Consider the following 17883-nt stretch of genomic DNA (forward strand, 5'->3'; position numbering starts at 1 on the left):
TGTGACAAAGAGAAACAAACCGATTGGATTTGCACTTTTAGCCGAATAGCATGCACGATGCATGGAGAGCATCGTGTAGCACGCACCAGTGCAGTTCCTGTGTTTTGGAAGCTTCACTTCGCAAGACTGTGCATATCATCGCGGGATATATACACTCTGGCCGCTTTGAAAAGGCATCGCCTTTCTGATATTATATAAAAATATGTACCGACCACGCAGGTCGTTACTGTGATTGTTGATGCATGCGTGGCGGCTATAGCAGGTCGATGCGGATGACGAGTGTCTTGCACGGCTTCCTCGTCACGCACTTATGCTGCAAAATTTTTCAATCACACCTCTTTGCGACAGTTTTAAGCAGCAACCAAAAGAGCCAACGAGTAGGGGATGCGCCGGCGTATGGCTTCTCGCCGGACGAGTTCATTAAATGAAACCCTTGAACTTCAGGCACAGTGCTCGTCACATAATCCGGAGGCCTTACTAATGCGGTTTACGAAGAAGAAGCAATCAAGACGGGACGTGTCATTAACTCGGCGTATTTGGGATTTTCTACGGATTCAAAAAATTGTCTCCATGCTTTGGTCTGCTGGTACGTTTGATCCACTGCGTTTGAAAATTACCGTGCATTCAGAAGTCACCATTGGGTGCGGTATAGAGTATGTAACAATTATTTTGGAAAAAAGAAATTCTCAATTTACCTTTGGTTTTGAACTTTCCGTACTTTCTCTTTTTATCTGCAAGATATAAAAACAAACAGGCTTTCAGAACGATTTAAATATTGATCCTCGTATAATTTTTGTGCGGACAGAACGTACCCAATCAGTGATACCAGCGTATCGGAAAGTGTTCTCAAACGTTATCTAAAAGGCATTTATAGTTTGTAGCTTCTATTGAAAACTTAAACAAGGGAAAAAACAAAGCTATAGCTTGAGAATACACCTGCACACGTTGCCGACAATGTTAACGCAAAGTATAACCAGAATATGAAACCATCACAAATCTGCGAAAAATTGATTAAATGTATGGCAAGATAATGAATGATTTTCAAAAGAACTAAACATTCGTCTTGTGCGCTTCATGAAAATGTGTGGAATGTGATTTTGAGTCCAGTATTTTGTAAGTTTTACATTTCAGCAGAATAGAAGTTCAGAAAGGGCGGTATTTCAATGCAATCGAAGTTCAGAAATGGCGGTATTGTAGTGATGCAGTCTTCAGTGCGACATAGTTCAAACAAAGAACGGATCTTTTCAGCATGATGCGATGTCTCATCGTATATTATTCCGAGGGTAACGTCATATATTAACTCTTCATTATTATCCGTTTACGACTAATTTGACCGTAGTTCTGACAAGACAATCGTAATTGTCCACTGCGCTCATTTGAAAGTGCCGTTTTTCCCCCCTTCTCCTTCCAATTTTCGGCTGCTCATTTGCGACGGGGAAGGAAGCGCCACGACCCGCTATTTGACTCGCCACAATGTGGGCAATTTCGACTGTTCAGAAAACCGACAAACGATTTACCTCCCGTCGGACGGAGTCAGTCACCTCGCTGTAGCTCCGCGTCATGACTCAATACGATTGGTGACCTGACGCGCTGCGAGATCATAAATTTAATTTTCTAATTTCTTTTATTGATAACAAGGCCCACCTGCTGTGTTTTAGTCGGTGTTCGATGTGCATGCTGCCCCCAACCGAACGACAGGCGCCATCGACGAAAATTGTGAAGCAGAGTTTCCCATCAACGAAGGACTGCTGAAATAACCTATAAAAATACACATTTTTTTCTACAACCAAGATTAATTCATTACCTTTGAACCTTTTTTTTTTGAATTTTATATAATGTTGAAGATGTATCACTTTACATTAAAAACAGAAAAATTGGGAGAAATATACGGGATGATTAATCTCGCTGAAAATAGAGCGTGAAACAATCCCATACGAGTGCTATAAATCACTCAAAAGGCGGTCAACCACATAATACACCAAACAAGTGCTGGTGAAGAAAACAATGGGGAAACAAACAAACAAAGACATTTTAATTACAAAATGGCGCCGACAATAACCTTCACGGTGCACGTGGCAATTAGAAACTTCTCGTTCGGGGGAGTAATGGCTTGATAATGAGCGTAATTAGTGTGAATAATTAATCTATAATCCTGGTCTTCAATTGTCTATTATTATCACCGAATAGCCATTAATTATCTATCTTTTGACAAAGGCAAGGCACACGAAAGATCCCCGATTTGGTTAATCCAAGGAGTAGCGCAAACAATTCACACGTCGGCACGATTCTTTCGACAGCGACCATAACACGGGAGGAGCACGCCGTACAGTGAACAGTTGGAAGCCGTATTACTTTGTGAGAAAACCGCCAAAGGCAAAAAAGTTCTACCATAATATTGTGGGACGACTTTTGTGTGAAGACCAAACTAGCTATAAAAAGTCTTGTATTTGCAAAATGTAGCTGAGTAACACTCATCGCATCTTATAGAAGTGACATAGCGCAAATTGCACATTACATAAATAGATCTATTTTCACCTATCGTGTTTTTATGGGCGGGATTTAGGTCTCGTCAAGTCCTTAGAATAAGGAAAAAACGCGAGTGTTAACTCGTTTTGTTGAATTTTGATCACAAAATACGCTGATAAAACGAGTAGCCCGAAGAAAGGGGCAAAATACCTTACCCCGGTCCGAGGGCAGAAATTGGAATTGGCTCTTGCGTCGCACCCGCTCAAAAGCTTTAGAGAACCAATATTGCAGACGAATTCATCATCGACAAAGCTTTGGTGAGTCTATTCTCTGCTCATAAAGACACGAAAATAACCTCGAACTTACCAAAGTTGCAGTTAGAGTTGTCTAGCGAAGGCATCGTGGGTGAAGGAGAGGCCGACAGTATACGGCACCGCGTGTAAATTTACTCTAAGCTGCAGCAAGCCCAGTGCTTCCCCGTGCACTCTCGACGGTATACGTTACTCGGCAGCTCCGTTAGATTGCCAGAGCCAGGGTTTATAGATCACCCACCCTTTTTATCATTCAAATCCGTATCCCCCTTATAAAAAAATAGCGGCGCTAAAAGGCAAAATTAGTGAGACATAGAGGAAGTCAACAGTGGTGTATTGGGCGAACGTTGCTGGCTTTTTCTGATCGCACGTGCGCCAACCCATAATTGTCAATGCCGTTAAAGTGACTTCGTATTATTCGCTGTTTAATACGGGGTGGTATCATGACTAATTCTGCGGCGAAATATTCATGACAGGGGTTGAAATTCGAGGCATATGGCCTCGTCAGCATCCCCTCACTCAGTGGATCATACGTGTTTGTGACAACCGATTCGTTTCCTAATTAGATTCTTCGCTGACGTGAGAAATGTTTTTTCCCCCTCTTTTTAGAGGGGGGGGGGAGGAGGAGGAAACGCAGAGCGATTTTGGTTTGCTGGTGTCCGGCGAGGTTTTTTGAACGAGAATGTCAGAACGAGAACACATTTACAGTTAGTGGACACTGTGTACGCATAGACTAAACCCGTAACAATCGACTCATAATAACGTATTGTCCCTTCCGGAAGACACGAACATACCGCGCCAATTGTGAAACCCTGACTAACAAGCGTTCGTTGTTCAATGCCATGGCGCAAACGGTTAGCTGTGACATCGATAGGAAGCTAATATAGACACAACGAAATTCAAAGATTTCCTTTGAGAAGAAAGACATTAATCGTGTCAATTGAGTTTTGAAAGGCGGTGAAACAATTCTCGGCCATCATTCAACGACTCGCTTTAAAACTGTCAGTCAGAAAGAGGCTACGCGTTTGACACAACCAAACGAAAGCGAAGAAAAATGAGCAGTGCGATTATTAAGTACGAAATAAACCTTTTCTAGAATATTTCTCCATTTTCAAAGCTTCGGCAACAAAGCTGGGGCTACACTTTCGGTCGTAAACTCTCGTCTCTCTTTATGTTTTGTGAGTCGGTTTTGTTGCAAGTCTCCAAGTTTTCGAAAACATCTTCCTGGGGTCGGCGGAAGAGACTTGAAGCGCGCCACTATTAGGCCTACATTGCGTTTTACGCTGTAAATTAATTTTCAGGAGTCCTTTTTTATCCGTCAATTCTGATCACGTTAGAACGATTATCTTTTCTTGGTTACAACCAAATAAAATCATTATTGTCTTTCATTTTCAGGGGGGCTCGTGGAAAATATCCGAACATCGTCATGCATGCGCCCGCTCCAAGACTTCTTAGTGCATTGGAATAAGAGAATTGAAATGTTTTCAGTAGAATAATTTGGAAAGGGGGAATTGCGGCCTTATGGCTTATATCTTTGCTCAGATACTGGACTTGTCGTCGTTTATGTCTTACCTACAAAATTTCCAGACGCGTGACGACAATGCCTCAGAATGTTAGAAACCTTTTCAAAATGACCGGTTCTCGTAAGACACATGCTTAACCTACAAGAAACATCGCGTGCACTCAAATTGTGCAGTAAAAAACTATGAATATGGACGATGATCTAGAAAATAATAGTGTGGAAATGAGAGCGATTTTCTGGCATAAGTTTGCCGTATGTTACTATTGCTATTGACATTACAAAGATTGTGGCAAAACAATGGCTATCTTTTATATTTGTTCATTACTCGTTACACGCTTGCTCACTGTTTTTTTCACCATCTGTTGTTCGCCTACTGACGCATCGTTACTTTTCCGCCATTTCTGTCATCTTCACATCGGGAAATGTTGAAAAAAAATTGAAGAGAAACGACAGCATTCCAATTTTCGAAAACCTTCCCCCTTCTCTCTCATGTTTTTGGGTAATACTGTCTGTTCGAAACACTATTGCCGATTCAATTTATTTTTGGCGCGAAAATTGTCGCGCGCGGCAGACGATAAGTAATTTTACAGTTCTTAAACAGTCTCATCCATCTCATTATTAACAATAGACCATTATATCAAGGATAACCATGGGAAAACATCAATAACCATCATCATCTGCCATTTGAAGCAAAGCATGAAATTTCGTGTGAGAAACAGAGAAAAAGGACGAAACTTCTCGGGGAAGTTTACATATCTTACATTTTGCCCGTATTTTCATGAAAAGGTAGACTATGACAAGCAGTCCCCATGCAGGAAATAAACTTTTATACACAATGTACTTTACATTTTGATAAAGCCAATAAACCACACGAAGCAGGTAACTTTCGACCAAACTATTTAGAAAGCATCTTTAAAACGCTTGGCATAGGACATTTCGCTTTTCGTCTTGGAGGGGTAATAAATTAGGCGCCAAAAAAACTGAGGTTGAATTTAAAGATATTTTTCTATTTCAAGAGGAGACTGATTAACTTTGTCGGGTAGATTATCAATGGTATTGCGTTACGTGTGGGCTAGGTTTGTGGTTTACGTGTGGACCAGAAACAAACGCTGCCTCTCAAAGCCGAACAAAAGTAAAAGTTCGAAAGCAGAAAGATTTATAGCTAAATTTCGGGAGTATCGATAGTGGATTTTTTACCTCTTGGTGGAGTTCCATTCATATTTAAATCCGCCCAACTTGTATTAGCATTAGTCATTGACGCAATATTGAGGGGGTCAGGAGGTCAAACCAATTCGAATAGATTAAGCCGAGTATCGATGTATTAACCGGAAAACCGTACTTGCAACAAAATCAACTCCGTGTTTTTTTTTCCAGAAGCCAAGGTGTAAACGCGAGCACGGCTTCCTGATTCAAATTTCTCACTTCCCGTTCGTGGAAACGATAATTACGCTGTCTTGTATTTGACTGACTGGGTTAAAAACGAACAGATGAAGACACCCCAAAAAAGTGAACATGTGTAACAATATGAGAAGTGTTATGAATATATAATAACGTGATGTCATCGGCGCGGCGAACACGTGATCGTGTTGTTCAGAAACACGATACCACAGGAGGGAATTGGTACACGTCTGTAATCTTCGGTTGGCGAACTTGTTGCTCGGATAGAAAAAAAATCGCTCGAAATTGTTTATTTTATTTTTTTTGACAAGTAGTATAGGTCCAGGGCTGTGTTATTCCTCACCCGCCGCTGACGTACGGAACTTCGTCGACTGTGATAGATTTTGCTGATAAGGAGAGAAAGCTGATAGTCAGTGGCGTGTACACTAAATCTCTCTTTTCAACACCGGGTAACAGTCTGCTCTATGTCGCACATAAAACCAACACCGCGTAATTTGGACTACTTTGACTTATTAGCCGTATAATTGCCACGACTTTGAATATGTCCATTTCATGCTTCTTGTGCGCGCTTTATGTCTTTTGTTTTCTATTTTTTGCTTCTGTAAAAAGAGACGCGAAATAAAAAAAAAGTGGACAGAAGCGAAGAAATGTGTAAATTTTCGGTCAGATGTTTCCGATCTATACTGACGTACTTTCGAGATGGAATCATGTGGGCTGGGATAGAATTATAAGTGTACTCGTCGGCGGGACTTTTGACAGCAAATTGAAAAGTCAATCTGGAGGGACATTTGCAAAAGGCTATCTGATAGACAGTTTTGACAAGAGGTCGCCGTTTTCGGTGCACCCTCCCCGCGTGTCTAAAATTGACATCCAATTTACCAGTGAATGCAATGGAATATTTTCGGTAAAGAAAGAAAATGAAAAAAAAAAAACCAGACTGGGAAAGAAATGGAGCCAGCGGGAAATTAAAGTACCGTCTTTTGAGTGGCGGGTTGCTTTACCTCGCACAAGGATGTCAGGAAACGAATAGGAACTTTTTTGATCGATCGAGCGAAGGAAGCCTTTACAATAGCGCAGGAACGTAGAGTCAGGATCTACCTCAGGTGGGCACGGCGCGGTCGCCTTTTCAAATCGCCGTGCGCGTGAAAAGAACAGAGAGAGGGACGCATCGACCAACACATGCTGCTAGTTTGATTCCGAACAATTAGAAACACAGCTCTAGCAGTCCGTATACATCTGTCATGCACATATTAAAAGAATGGGTTGCATTTTTTTTTCTCCCTGGCCTCGTTCAAGTCCAACTTCAGGCCACAAGATGGGCGATTTCCATGTCGCATCTTTTGTGCAGGGTTTTCAAACAAAATGTGATGGAAAGCAACTCCGCAAGTAGCCGTGCTCCAATAGTAAACGTTTTCAAAGCGTAACTCAAGCCTGAATCTTGAACTACACGTAGAAAAAAAAAGATGGCGGACACCGGACAGGTTGTAAAACGCAGCTTAAACCATTTCTTTTATGTTTATGACTCTTATTATATTGTGAGGAGTGACTGAAACACGAGCTCGGGGAAGGTTCTGATCAGGTGCGCCTGCGAGACTGATCGCTTTTAATGCCGGAAACCTGGGCACACTTCATGATTTCCCTGAGGAATTGGCTTGAAATCCTTTAAATTAAACCCCGAAAAATGCTCATTGTGTGTATTCTGTTGTCAATGGGTTGTTTCCAAGAGACGATGCGAGGTTGGCTGGTTTGGAGATTCAAAGCACAACAAAAAAGCGTTTGGATGTCGAAATTACTGGATTGTAACGGAGGCTTGCGCGCTGCCATAAACTATTCGGCGTAATTTTTTTACGTGAGTATACGTAGCGGCAAACGTGTCTCCGCGTCTCAATATGGCCGGCTTGTGGTAAACCAAAACACGAGACTATATCGTACGCTTCTCTGAATTCCTGCATCTGCAGGAAAAGGGAGAGGTTCTTTTCGCCGGTCGGTTGCCAAAAAAGCCATGCAGTTAACGTTACGTATACTCACTGAACTAAGAATAGGATGAAACGACAAGTGTTGAACTCGGTCAATAAGAAATCGTTCGTTCAAAACCGTCGTGGAGACCTGACTGACACACCGTCGCAGTTGAAATTTACTATAGTGCCGTGCCTTACCTTCGAGTCTTGTCACTGAAACGCAATACCCCATGTTTTATCAAAATATTTTAGAATCGAGATGGCCAAATCATGATGTCATCATCAACTCAGCAGCACAGAAAACTGGCATTGTGGCCGAAGGCTTCACAAACCCCTGGAGTATCTTTTTAGCAACCGAGTGATTGTCTTGTACCTATTGTTTTCATTGTGCTTTAATCTTGTCTGTGTAGACGAGTGATGTAACGGACTTTCAATTTGAAGTAAGAGACGTCTTTATTTCATCCTATCAAAGCCCCACAAGAGACCACAATATGGAAGCAAATCATTCCTCTCTCTTCAAATTATGTCACGTGATCGATAATAATAGGCTAAAACAATCCACCCTAAGAGTCTGTAATCAGAACCAACACGAAATGACAACAATTGGGCTGTGCGCTAATTCTGAGATCGGCGAGCTCCATATGGTGATCGCCGTCGATACGGAAAATTACCGCCGTTTAAGTCAGGAAGTCGGGGGGTTTTTCCCCACTAAAATTACCCCGTCTACGTGATAGCAAGCTCAGAATAGCGGGAGAGCGAAACCAATTGAAGCGGGAACGGCCCATGAATGCTCGCGATTTCAAGGATTGGAAAGACGCGAGTCTTTGATTGAGCAGTTGTACGACTTCGAATGCGGGCAACGGTAACTGCATGGCTTCTTCAAATTAACTCTTACTTCCAATCTGAAAACGCTAGGCAGTGTCAACAACGTCTCATCTAAGCCAAAGAAACGTGAAATGTTTTCAGTTTACTTAAAATTCGTGAAAAATGAATCAACTCGAATAGAGTTCTTACAAGAGCACCAAAATTTGAAATTTGCCGGCGAAAATAAATCAATTTCAAGATAATATGAGCCGGAATTTAGCTCATTCTCACAGATTAGTTGTGAGTTTCTATTTTTGTTCTTTGCCTTCAATTTATCCTGCATTGTGTATCTGCTTTTTACCATGCGCTCTTTGACCCTCCGTCAATATGGGCCAAATTATAAAAGCAAACGTAAAAATCAAGCAAACAAATTAATTTACCCTTGCCTCGCATAAAACCAGCACCACTCAGGAATCTTTACCGTACTCGATATCGGCACCGTGACCAACAAGAGACCCATGATAAGTGTATAAATGAAACAAAAAGATGAGTTTTAAGGACAGGGATCACACGGAAAGGGAACTTATTCTGACCGAAATGCTTTCTCATCCTAAATGCTTAACACTGACACCAACTGTTTCTGAGTTAACTAGAAGTCGAAAGTTATTAACTCGGCGCGGATATTTTTGCCAGGTGATTTCGTTCAAGGAGGAGTGAAGCAGTGTGTCACTGAAACCACAGACCAAGTTTAGTTGCCAACAGTTAATAAATATGTTGATACAGCAATCTAGATACCAGTCAGTTCAAAAGAAAAACATCACGAACGACTATGCCATATTAGTTCGACATAGAAATTGTGTGTAACTGGCGTAAACTGGCTTGTATTTTAACCGTGCAGCTGACGGCCAAGATTTTGACCTGGCTGTTGGCTGCTTGCATTCGTTTTCCTAGGATGACAAATTATACAGTCAGAAAAGGGGATGTTACTGCAGTGTTCAACAATCAAACCAGCAACGTTAAGGGTTTAGACACTACACTTTCTCGCGTACCGGCCTGCTAACTCGGCTCGTATGCGACCCTCCCCCCCCCACCCCGCTGCCAAATGTAATGTGTTTAAACTTTGAAAAACAGGTGTTCAAAATGCCAGCATTCGGAGAAAGTTCTGCCAAAAGCAAATAACACCTTAGTATATACTGGTAAACTGATTTGGTACACACTACGTGCTGGCTTGAATCAAGACTTTACCGAGGAATGGTTAACTATTTACTCTCAATGCACGGCCGTATCTCAGATCCATTAGACCATGGCCTTTCATGCAAAGGTCGCTCGTTTTTTGTGGACCCACTTAATTGGATCGGTGATTTTTGCATTTTTATGAAATTTAAAGTTATTGAGGAAAAGCTAACCGGATTACATGGCAACGCATTCAGATTGAACCGGCAAAATTGTAAAGCCAATTATTAGCGAAATGGATACATTTCCTAGTTTTGCAACATTGGACGTTATTTGCATATCATCTCATAATTCTCCCCTGTCTTCGATTTTATTTACTTGTTTCTTGACTTTGACGTGTTTGGCGGCAAAATGTAAACGTTTAAACAATTAAAAGGCCAGTTGCTGTATTTTATATTGTTTTGTTTTGTATGTCAACTACGGTTATTAGTTCTTTTTAAAGCATGTTGAGATACACAAGTTTGTCAGCCCAGCGTCAGTCTACGTGTGTAGACTGCATCGAAGTTGCTGACAAGTGAACTATCGTCCAGATATAGACGCTGTGTTTAGTTCTTTTTAAAGCATGTTGAGATACACAAGTTTGTTAGCCCAGTCTACGTGTGTAGACTGCATCGAAGTTGCTGACAAGTGAACTATCGTCCAGATATAGACGCTGTGTTGACAGGCCAAATATTCGATGTTTAACATGCTTTGGATAGTAGAACAGGAAGTAATATTTTTAAAAATAATGAAAAATATTATCAAAAGATACAGGTACTAGCCCTTTAAGCATAGTTTTTGCACCAACATTTAAACCCTTATTTCCCTTTATGCCCTGAGCGTCTATACTTTGAGGTGATTTCTTGAAAGCATTAAAGTTTTGAACAAATCTGTGGAAATACAGACCGTAGAAATTTGAAGATTTTTGCAATATCAATTACTCTTCCCTTTTACACTGTTTATGCACCTTATTAGCCTGTCACCTTACAGCCCCGAAAAGAAACTGCCTCTGATTGCCCTATTTTATTAATAAAACATCAAGTTTAAGTTATATCCGCCACAGCTCTGAAAGATTGGTTTTGTCACTGATCACGAAAGGTTGCAACCATACCCGACAGAGTGTCACAGAGTGGTATTTTTGTCGAAAGCATCGTACACGTAGGAATATTATTGTCCCGTCTTAAAGTTTCCCTTCAATTCTTTCAGGATGAAAATACAGAACATAAGGGCTATAGGAGAGGAACGATTTCTTTTGTCTGAAGTTTGGAGGGAAATATGTGACGTCATCGGGTGACACAGATAGCGGCACATTATCGCTCGTCCAAGGTTAACGAGGAAGGTCTGAAACTACAGAAGAAGAAACTGCGACGCCGATAAGCTAAAATAATAACAGTACAACAACCCCATTCCATTTTCGCCGAATTGACTTTGCCATTCAAGGGATTCCCGTGCGCATTGGAAAAGATTAAGCGAATTTCTCCTCTTGTTCGATAAAATATCAAGTGACATATTCAAATGACGACCGTTCGCGTATGTTTGCTTAATTTTCTATACAGATAGCAAGTTCAAAAAAGACCTCTGAATAGATAATCATATTCACGAGACAGGTAGTTTTTTTTCAATATTTGATTTCTGTTGAGAATGTGTAGCCCGGGTCTACACTCTTGTATTGGGAAATTGCCAAGTTCTGTATGCTTTGTTCCTTTTTTTTGTTTTGGTTAAAAAAAACTGTTTGACAATTTCGTAACCCGTATGAGCATTTTCAAAATCCAAGTACGTCCACACATGCACACGGTAGACCAGCCATGCCAAACATTGGGACTTGAATACAGTGCAACTGTTTCTACGCTTTTGGTCGATTCGCTATAAGACTCCCTTTTATGAAACATAATCATGAATGGACGGTTGAGTTTAGCATAACAATTGGAATTATGTCACGGCGTTTCTCGGCGAAGTCACACCGAATTCATACCAAATCATAGAATGTCACAATAACTGCAGCAATACCTCCCTCAAACGCACTTAATCGCATCGATACGTTTATAAACTGTTTTTGTTTTTTTAAAAACGAGAAAAATACATAATTAATGGCCTTTTCTGTTCATCATGAGACTGTTCTTCACAAAAACTATGAAAACAGGAAGTGACGTGTGACACAGGATGGATGGATCATGCGCAGGTAGTCATTAGAATGCACAGATAGTCCCAATTTAATAAAAGGAATTGCCTACAGGAAAATGAATAATTCAGCTCGTTTTATGAGACTGACTTGAAATCGGTCAAAAGAAGCGAGAGCAGGGAATAAAACATTTCGATGGACGAGGCGAAGGTTCATCACATGTGAACTTTGAAGGCGTATCCCAACACGTTTTTTTTTTGACTGGGAGGTAGTGCGATATGTCACCGAGACAGTAGAAATTTCTACACACACAGTTTGAAGACAATTTTACATTAATTAGAAAGAGTATTCTAACTCTCTCCGGGTAGTACTTACCAGTATTGCATGGGAAATACAGGTATTAAGCGGGGCGCGGCCAGGGGATGTGACACTGACCGGGATGCCGACTCGATGCGTGGTCTTGTGTAATGATCAACTGGAAGCGATACTAAAAGGGGCAATATCGCCTGCTTTAGAGCTGGAATGCGAATTATATATATTCGGGAAAATGGAACACAATAGTCAGTACACTTGACCCCATCACATTCTTTCTACCATTGATTTTTAAAACCTCACTTTTTCAACTCTATTTGGAATGTTAAAGAGACAACAAACGCCAAGCCAATCCTTTCATCATATTTCACAATGTAGCATGCAGAAATGTAAATGAACATAGGTAAACTTATACGCTTGTTGATTACACTAGTAAACTTGTAAATACTAACCCTGATATATACAATGCGCATCGAGTACAATGTACTTGATGTATTTAAGCTAAGAGATATATGCACATGCTGTATATGTACATGTGTAGTATATATATATATATATATATATATATATATATATATATATATATATATATATATATATATATATATACTTAGAGTCTAGGAACTTGTAATTGTCACTCTACAGGCTGTTTCATGCGCTAAGCAATCATCAGGCAATCATATATATATATATATATATATATATATATATATATATATATATATATATATATATATATATATATATATATATATAACAAGTAGAAAACAAGACTTAGGCGTTAATCAGAGTTTCACGCTTCATGTTTTCTCTGTAGCGATCATAAAGACTGAGGCAACCCTTCATCATCGAGTGACTTGTTTGGAAGTGTTCGGCAGGGCACAACACGCTGCCGATGTTACTGGCTGCCAAATTTATCACAATATTACTCCGACGTTATAGCACGAACGTATTGTGTCGAATGCCAGTATTCTGGTATGTGCTGTCGGGTACGTACTTTCAACAGCTTAGTTTTACACTGTGTTTTCCATAAGTTAGCAGTCGTGACGTATTTATTCTGTTACGTCATCATTTCATTTTGCTGCTCAACCTAATTACATTGTCACATTGTTTATCCATTCGCTACGACGTTTGCTATATCCGATAATGCGACACCTTACATATCTTCAAAGAGTGTTATTGGTACACCGTGCTTCGTTAAAGTACGTTTCACCCTTTAACAAGCATAACAAGCAATGTCATTTGGCTGCGTTGTCATGGATATCTGAATTCAAAACACGACAACACTATTGCTGTGATCATTTAACACAAGGAGAGGTCTGGTCACTATCTGACATCGCCACCTTGTAATTTTCCTATGATAATATATCGTATTCGTTGTTATCATATCATGCATATGCGTTTTGACATTTTGTCACCGTTCACGAGAATTTGCTTCGTGACTTGCCGTCGTTCACGATCTCAACCTCGTCACGCAACGGGAGACCAGCAGATTGGCGCCGCATGGCGTGAACAGTTTATTCACCGTGCTTGAAAAGAGGCACTTATCGAGTTTTTTGTTCGTTGCGCTTCTCTAGTGAAGTGTATGTGAACTTGAACGAGCCACGCAAATGGTTTTTAACATTGTGTAGGCCTACTAGATACTTAGAGTTTTGATAACAATGCCAATATGATGTTGGGTTTGTTTGACATCCTATGTTTTTGTTTTCAATTACGTACGTTGCGAAAACCTCCCTACTCCCTTTATGCATTTATTATAATCACACGAAGGGAGACATAGAATGTCATTTTACAAAGAATTTATCTCAGGTGTGAGGCAAATGACAGAAACAGCTCGCAACATGCTGAATGGTATTAAGAAATGAATAATAAACGGAAAGCTTAGAAGTAGGAACCTAATGTGACGATCAATAACTGCACTTAATATCAAATGACCAAATACTTAACGTTGTTTCCGAGAGGTATGGATTATTTTTTTAGAAACGGGAAAATAAATGCTCCAGCTTAGGACACCATGGCAGATTTTGTGTGGATACATATTATGGTTGTGATAACGAGACGGAAAGTATTTGGAATTGTAGAAAAGTGCTCTGCCTACACACATACCGATGTTTCTACGAATTTTTGCATCCGTTTTAGAGGGACAAGTGTGAATAAAATTGGTAAGCTGAAATACACGACATAACTGAATGGCACATCGATTTTGATTAAATCCTTCCGAAAAAAATTCCAGAAACTAGACTAATCGGATTGCACCTAACATGAATCGGAGCCAATGTCGATCACCTGTCACATTGTGGTATTGCAAAGTAACGCGATACGGTGTATGTTTTTTTTATTTCAGTATTTTCATGACCCAATTTGGCATATGTTGTAGGTGTTTCTCGACAGAGAGGACAAAAGCGATCCATATGGTTCCGATAACAATTCCGACAGTACTTGAAACAACACCGAGTCTGACATATTAGAATTCAAAATGTTCAATATTGATGTTGACAGCCCTCGACGCAACTACTTGACTGGAATGTCACAAGTCACGTCGTCCACAAAACATTTAAATTTTATTTTGATAGCTGAGAAGAGCACGACTGAAGAGTTCTGAAAAGCTGTAGCCTCGGGATTTTCTTTTTCTTCTTCAGTTGTTCCAAATTTCGGTAAAATGACGTCACTGGTGACGTCATCTCTCTTGTCAAAGGGCTTGCTAGTACAGTTATGTGGGAAGGGCCTATCTTTACAGAGAACACACGACGATGCATTGTGTAGAGAGAAAGAAACGGAAGGGCATTATTGTGGCAGGCGTTCAGTTTCTCAAGTCGGAAAATAACAACATGGAGAAATGTCGCTTATTCCGAACGCGGAACTGCTAAAAATCGGCGCGGTAACCACAGTCGCTCGAGAGCTATTCAGCTCTGGGACTATTCGCCCCATAGACGAGTATACAGAAGCGAGAAATCGCTAAATCGCTTCTGTATACTCGTCTATATGGGGCGAATAGTCCCAGAGCTGAATAGCTCTCGAGCGACTGTGCGGTAACGTAAGCTTGTGTTGACCCGTCTTGCGGTAGGTAAACTTTCAGTTTATGAAAATGTTCACACTCAAAGACACACACACACGCACACAGACACACACACATCGCTTCCTAATATCCCGATAAGAAAACAGAGAAGTTGCTTTTACGTTTAGAAGTTGTGGAGCTTCTCCACGTTAGGAGGAAAGTCGACACAGATACATGGAAACACCATCCGAGTGCATTCGCATTTCGATTCCAAGAACGCCCCTTACTAGGTCACTCGACATTGTTCTCATGTAAAGCCGACGGGCAAACGGCGTGTCACATTTCCCATGATGCCCGGTCTTCGACTGCAGCTTCGTGCTTGGTTTCCAATTCCCCTCACGAAACAGACAGTCGGAATAGCGAAAAGGGCCAGGTCAAAAATTAAGAGTTTTGATCGATATTTTGGAAGCATGACGTGAATATCTGGTGCATTCACCCTTCGGATCAATATAGTTAGCTTTTCAAATGGGCGTTTAATGAAATTATCCCCTCCCCTAAAAATACTTCGGAGTAATTTCACTTCTAAAATAAACACATCTTTCAGCCAATTTTCCCCTACTTTGCTACAGACATAAAAAAAGAAAACACAATTACAGATACATTTAACTTCAGTGCTAAAACGTTATTCTTGCCGGGGATGGTATTAAAAATATCAAAATTGTGAATAATTTATCGATGTACCATTAGCCGTGTACCTGAGAGCGAAAATATTTCCACGGATTTATGATCAATGAAATGTTGTCTGAGAAAATGTACTTTACAAAGATGAATGTATGACATTTTGTGTAGATGGATGGGCCCGTGTTGCTGGCTCTGAAGTGAACAAGTTACGTCACTGAGAACGGGTCTCCTCTTTTTTCCTTTTATGGAAGTCGTTCGCCCGGCGGCGGTTTACAGAGCGAAGCTTTCAAGAACTAGCGAGAGATGCAATGAAAAAAAACCAGCACTGCGCAGCTAAAAAGCTTAACAGACAATATCAATCGAAGATGCCTTTCTTCGCCCGAATTCACAGAGTGGAGCAAAACTCTCGCTAAATGACCTCTCCGACTGAAAAAAGAAGCCGTTGAAACGACTGAAGTAAATGGTACGCGAGGAGGAAATTGAAGAAAGCCGTACAAAAGATACCAGTTTTGACCCGAGATGAAAACGAGGCTGAAACGGATGAGGAAAACCGACTCAGGTGTGTATTGAGAGAAAAGAGCCATATAAAGATAAGATGATGGAATCGATGAATCGAATTCAGAAATATTAGGTAGAAGAAACCAATGATGGACTTAGACTCCGCTCCGCAGCCCTGGGGACTTCTTTTAGATGCAACTGCCACCGCGGAATCTCCACCATTTGCAGTCTCTTCGAATAAATACATATTCCGAGCGATTGAAACCAAATAAACGCTGTCTTTAAATGTAAATAATATAATGAAGTGCTTACTCGCATATACGCATACCATATCTACAATTATACATACACCCATACACAATAGTGTGTCGTATATTACATACAAACATACATCCATTCATACAAATATCCATCCATCCATACATACATACATGCATGCATGCATGCATGTATGCATGCAGATAGATAGGCAGACAGACATCTATATACCAATCCATCCATCCATCAATCCGTCCGTCCGTCCGTCCGTCCTCCCGCCCGCACATAGATAGATAGATAGCTAGATAGATAGATAGTAAGACAGACAGACAGACAGACACAGACAGACAGACAGACAGACAGACAGACAGACAGACAGATAGATAGATAAATAGATAGATAGATAGATAGATAGATAGATAGATAGATAGATAGATAGATAGATAGATAGATAGATAGATAGATAGATACATACATACATACATACATACATACATACATTCATACATACATACATACATACATACATACATACATACATACATACATACATACATACATACATACATACATACATACATACATACATACATACATACATACATACATACATACAGGCATACATACATACAGACATATTTAAAGATTCATTTTTGCGAAGCGAAGTCAGTGAATAAATATATACATGAAATGCAATCCATATGCCCAGGATACCCTGGTCCCCTATTCTCCTATCCTTTTCTCACTCTCGCTTATTATGGTACAGTTTCTCTCGGTCTCTTCGCGTCCCTCTCGCCCTGTAGCTTGCAATTAGAGTAATTGCTGGTTATTTCAGGGTGATATGCGGCATTTATTGTCCTAGGCTCTCTGGAAATTGTATTGCCTCCCTCATGAAAGATTCATCGATCACTCCAGCAGAATAGGAGTGCAGGGTATAATGCCGTACACCGGGCCTCGTGTGTTTTGTAAACATCTTTTAATCAGGCCATAATTGATAATGGTGAGTTAATTTGATGGCCGTATAGACGAGAACAAAGGGCAGAAGGAAGGGTATTCTTGGCTGTAATCGTAGGAAACAGTTGAAAACTGGTCGGTAATGACTTTGTATTGTTTACTGCCTACTTGCATAATCAACGTCATTTTATGCTTTTTAACGACCCACAGAGCTTGGTTACACAAAAGCGAAGGAGTCACCGCGAACAAGAGCATTAAGTCCAAAATGTTGTAATTATTGTGGCTGGCTGTCTGCTTTTATGTCTCTGTCCATCTCTGTCTGTCTCCGTCAGTCAGTTTGTCAGTCAGTCAGTCAGTCTGTCTATCTATCTGTCTGTCCCTGTGTCTCTGTCTCC

The 17883-nt window shown here is 40.5% G+C and overlaps 1 protein-coding gene across 4 annotated transcripts in view; it reads right to left on the reverse strand.

Moving 5' to 3' along the window:
• Positions 1 to 17883, reverse strand: part of LOC139114154 (LIM/homeobox protein Lhx3-like) — a 43336-nt gene that overhangs the window by 15560 nt on the left and 9893 nt on the right. For 3 of the 4 annotated variants that reach the window (XM_070675717.1, XM_070675715.1, XM_070675716.1), the window contains exon 2: positions 696 to 731. The exons of the other annotated variant lie outside the window; for it this stretch is intronic. In XM_070675717.1, coding sequence (XP_070531818.1) covers positions 696 to 731 — 36 coding nt within the window. The remainder of the gene's footprint in view (positions 1 to 695; positions 732 to 17883) is intronic. 4 annotated transcript variants of the gene reach the window in all.

The sequence above is a fragment of the Ptychodera flava genome, chromosome 16 (assembly GCF_041260155.1).
Source record: "Ptychodera flava strain L36383 chromosome 16, AS_Pfla_20210202, whole genome shotgun sequence".
Lineage (NCBI taxonomy): Eukaryota > Metazoa > Hemichordata > Enteropneusta > Ptychoderidae > Ptychodera > Ptychodera flava.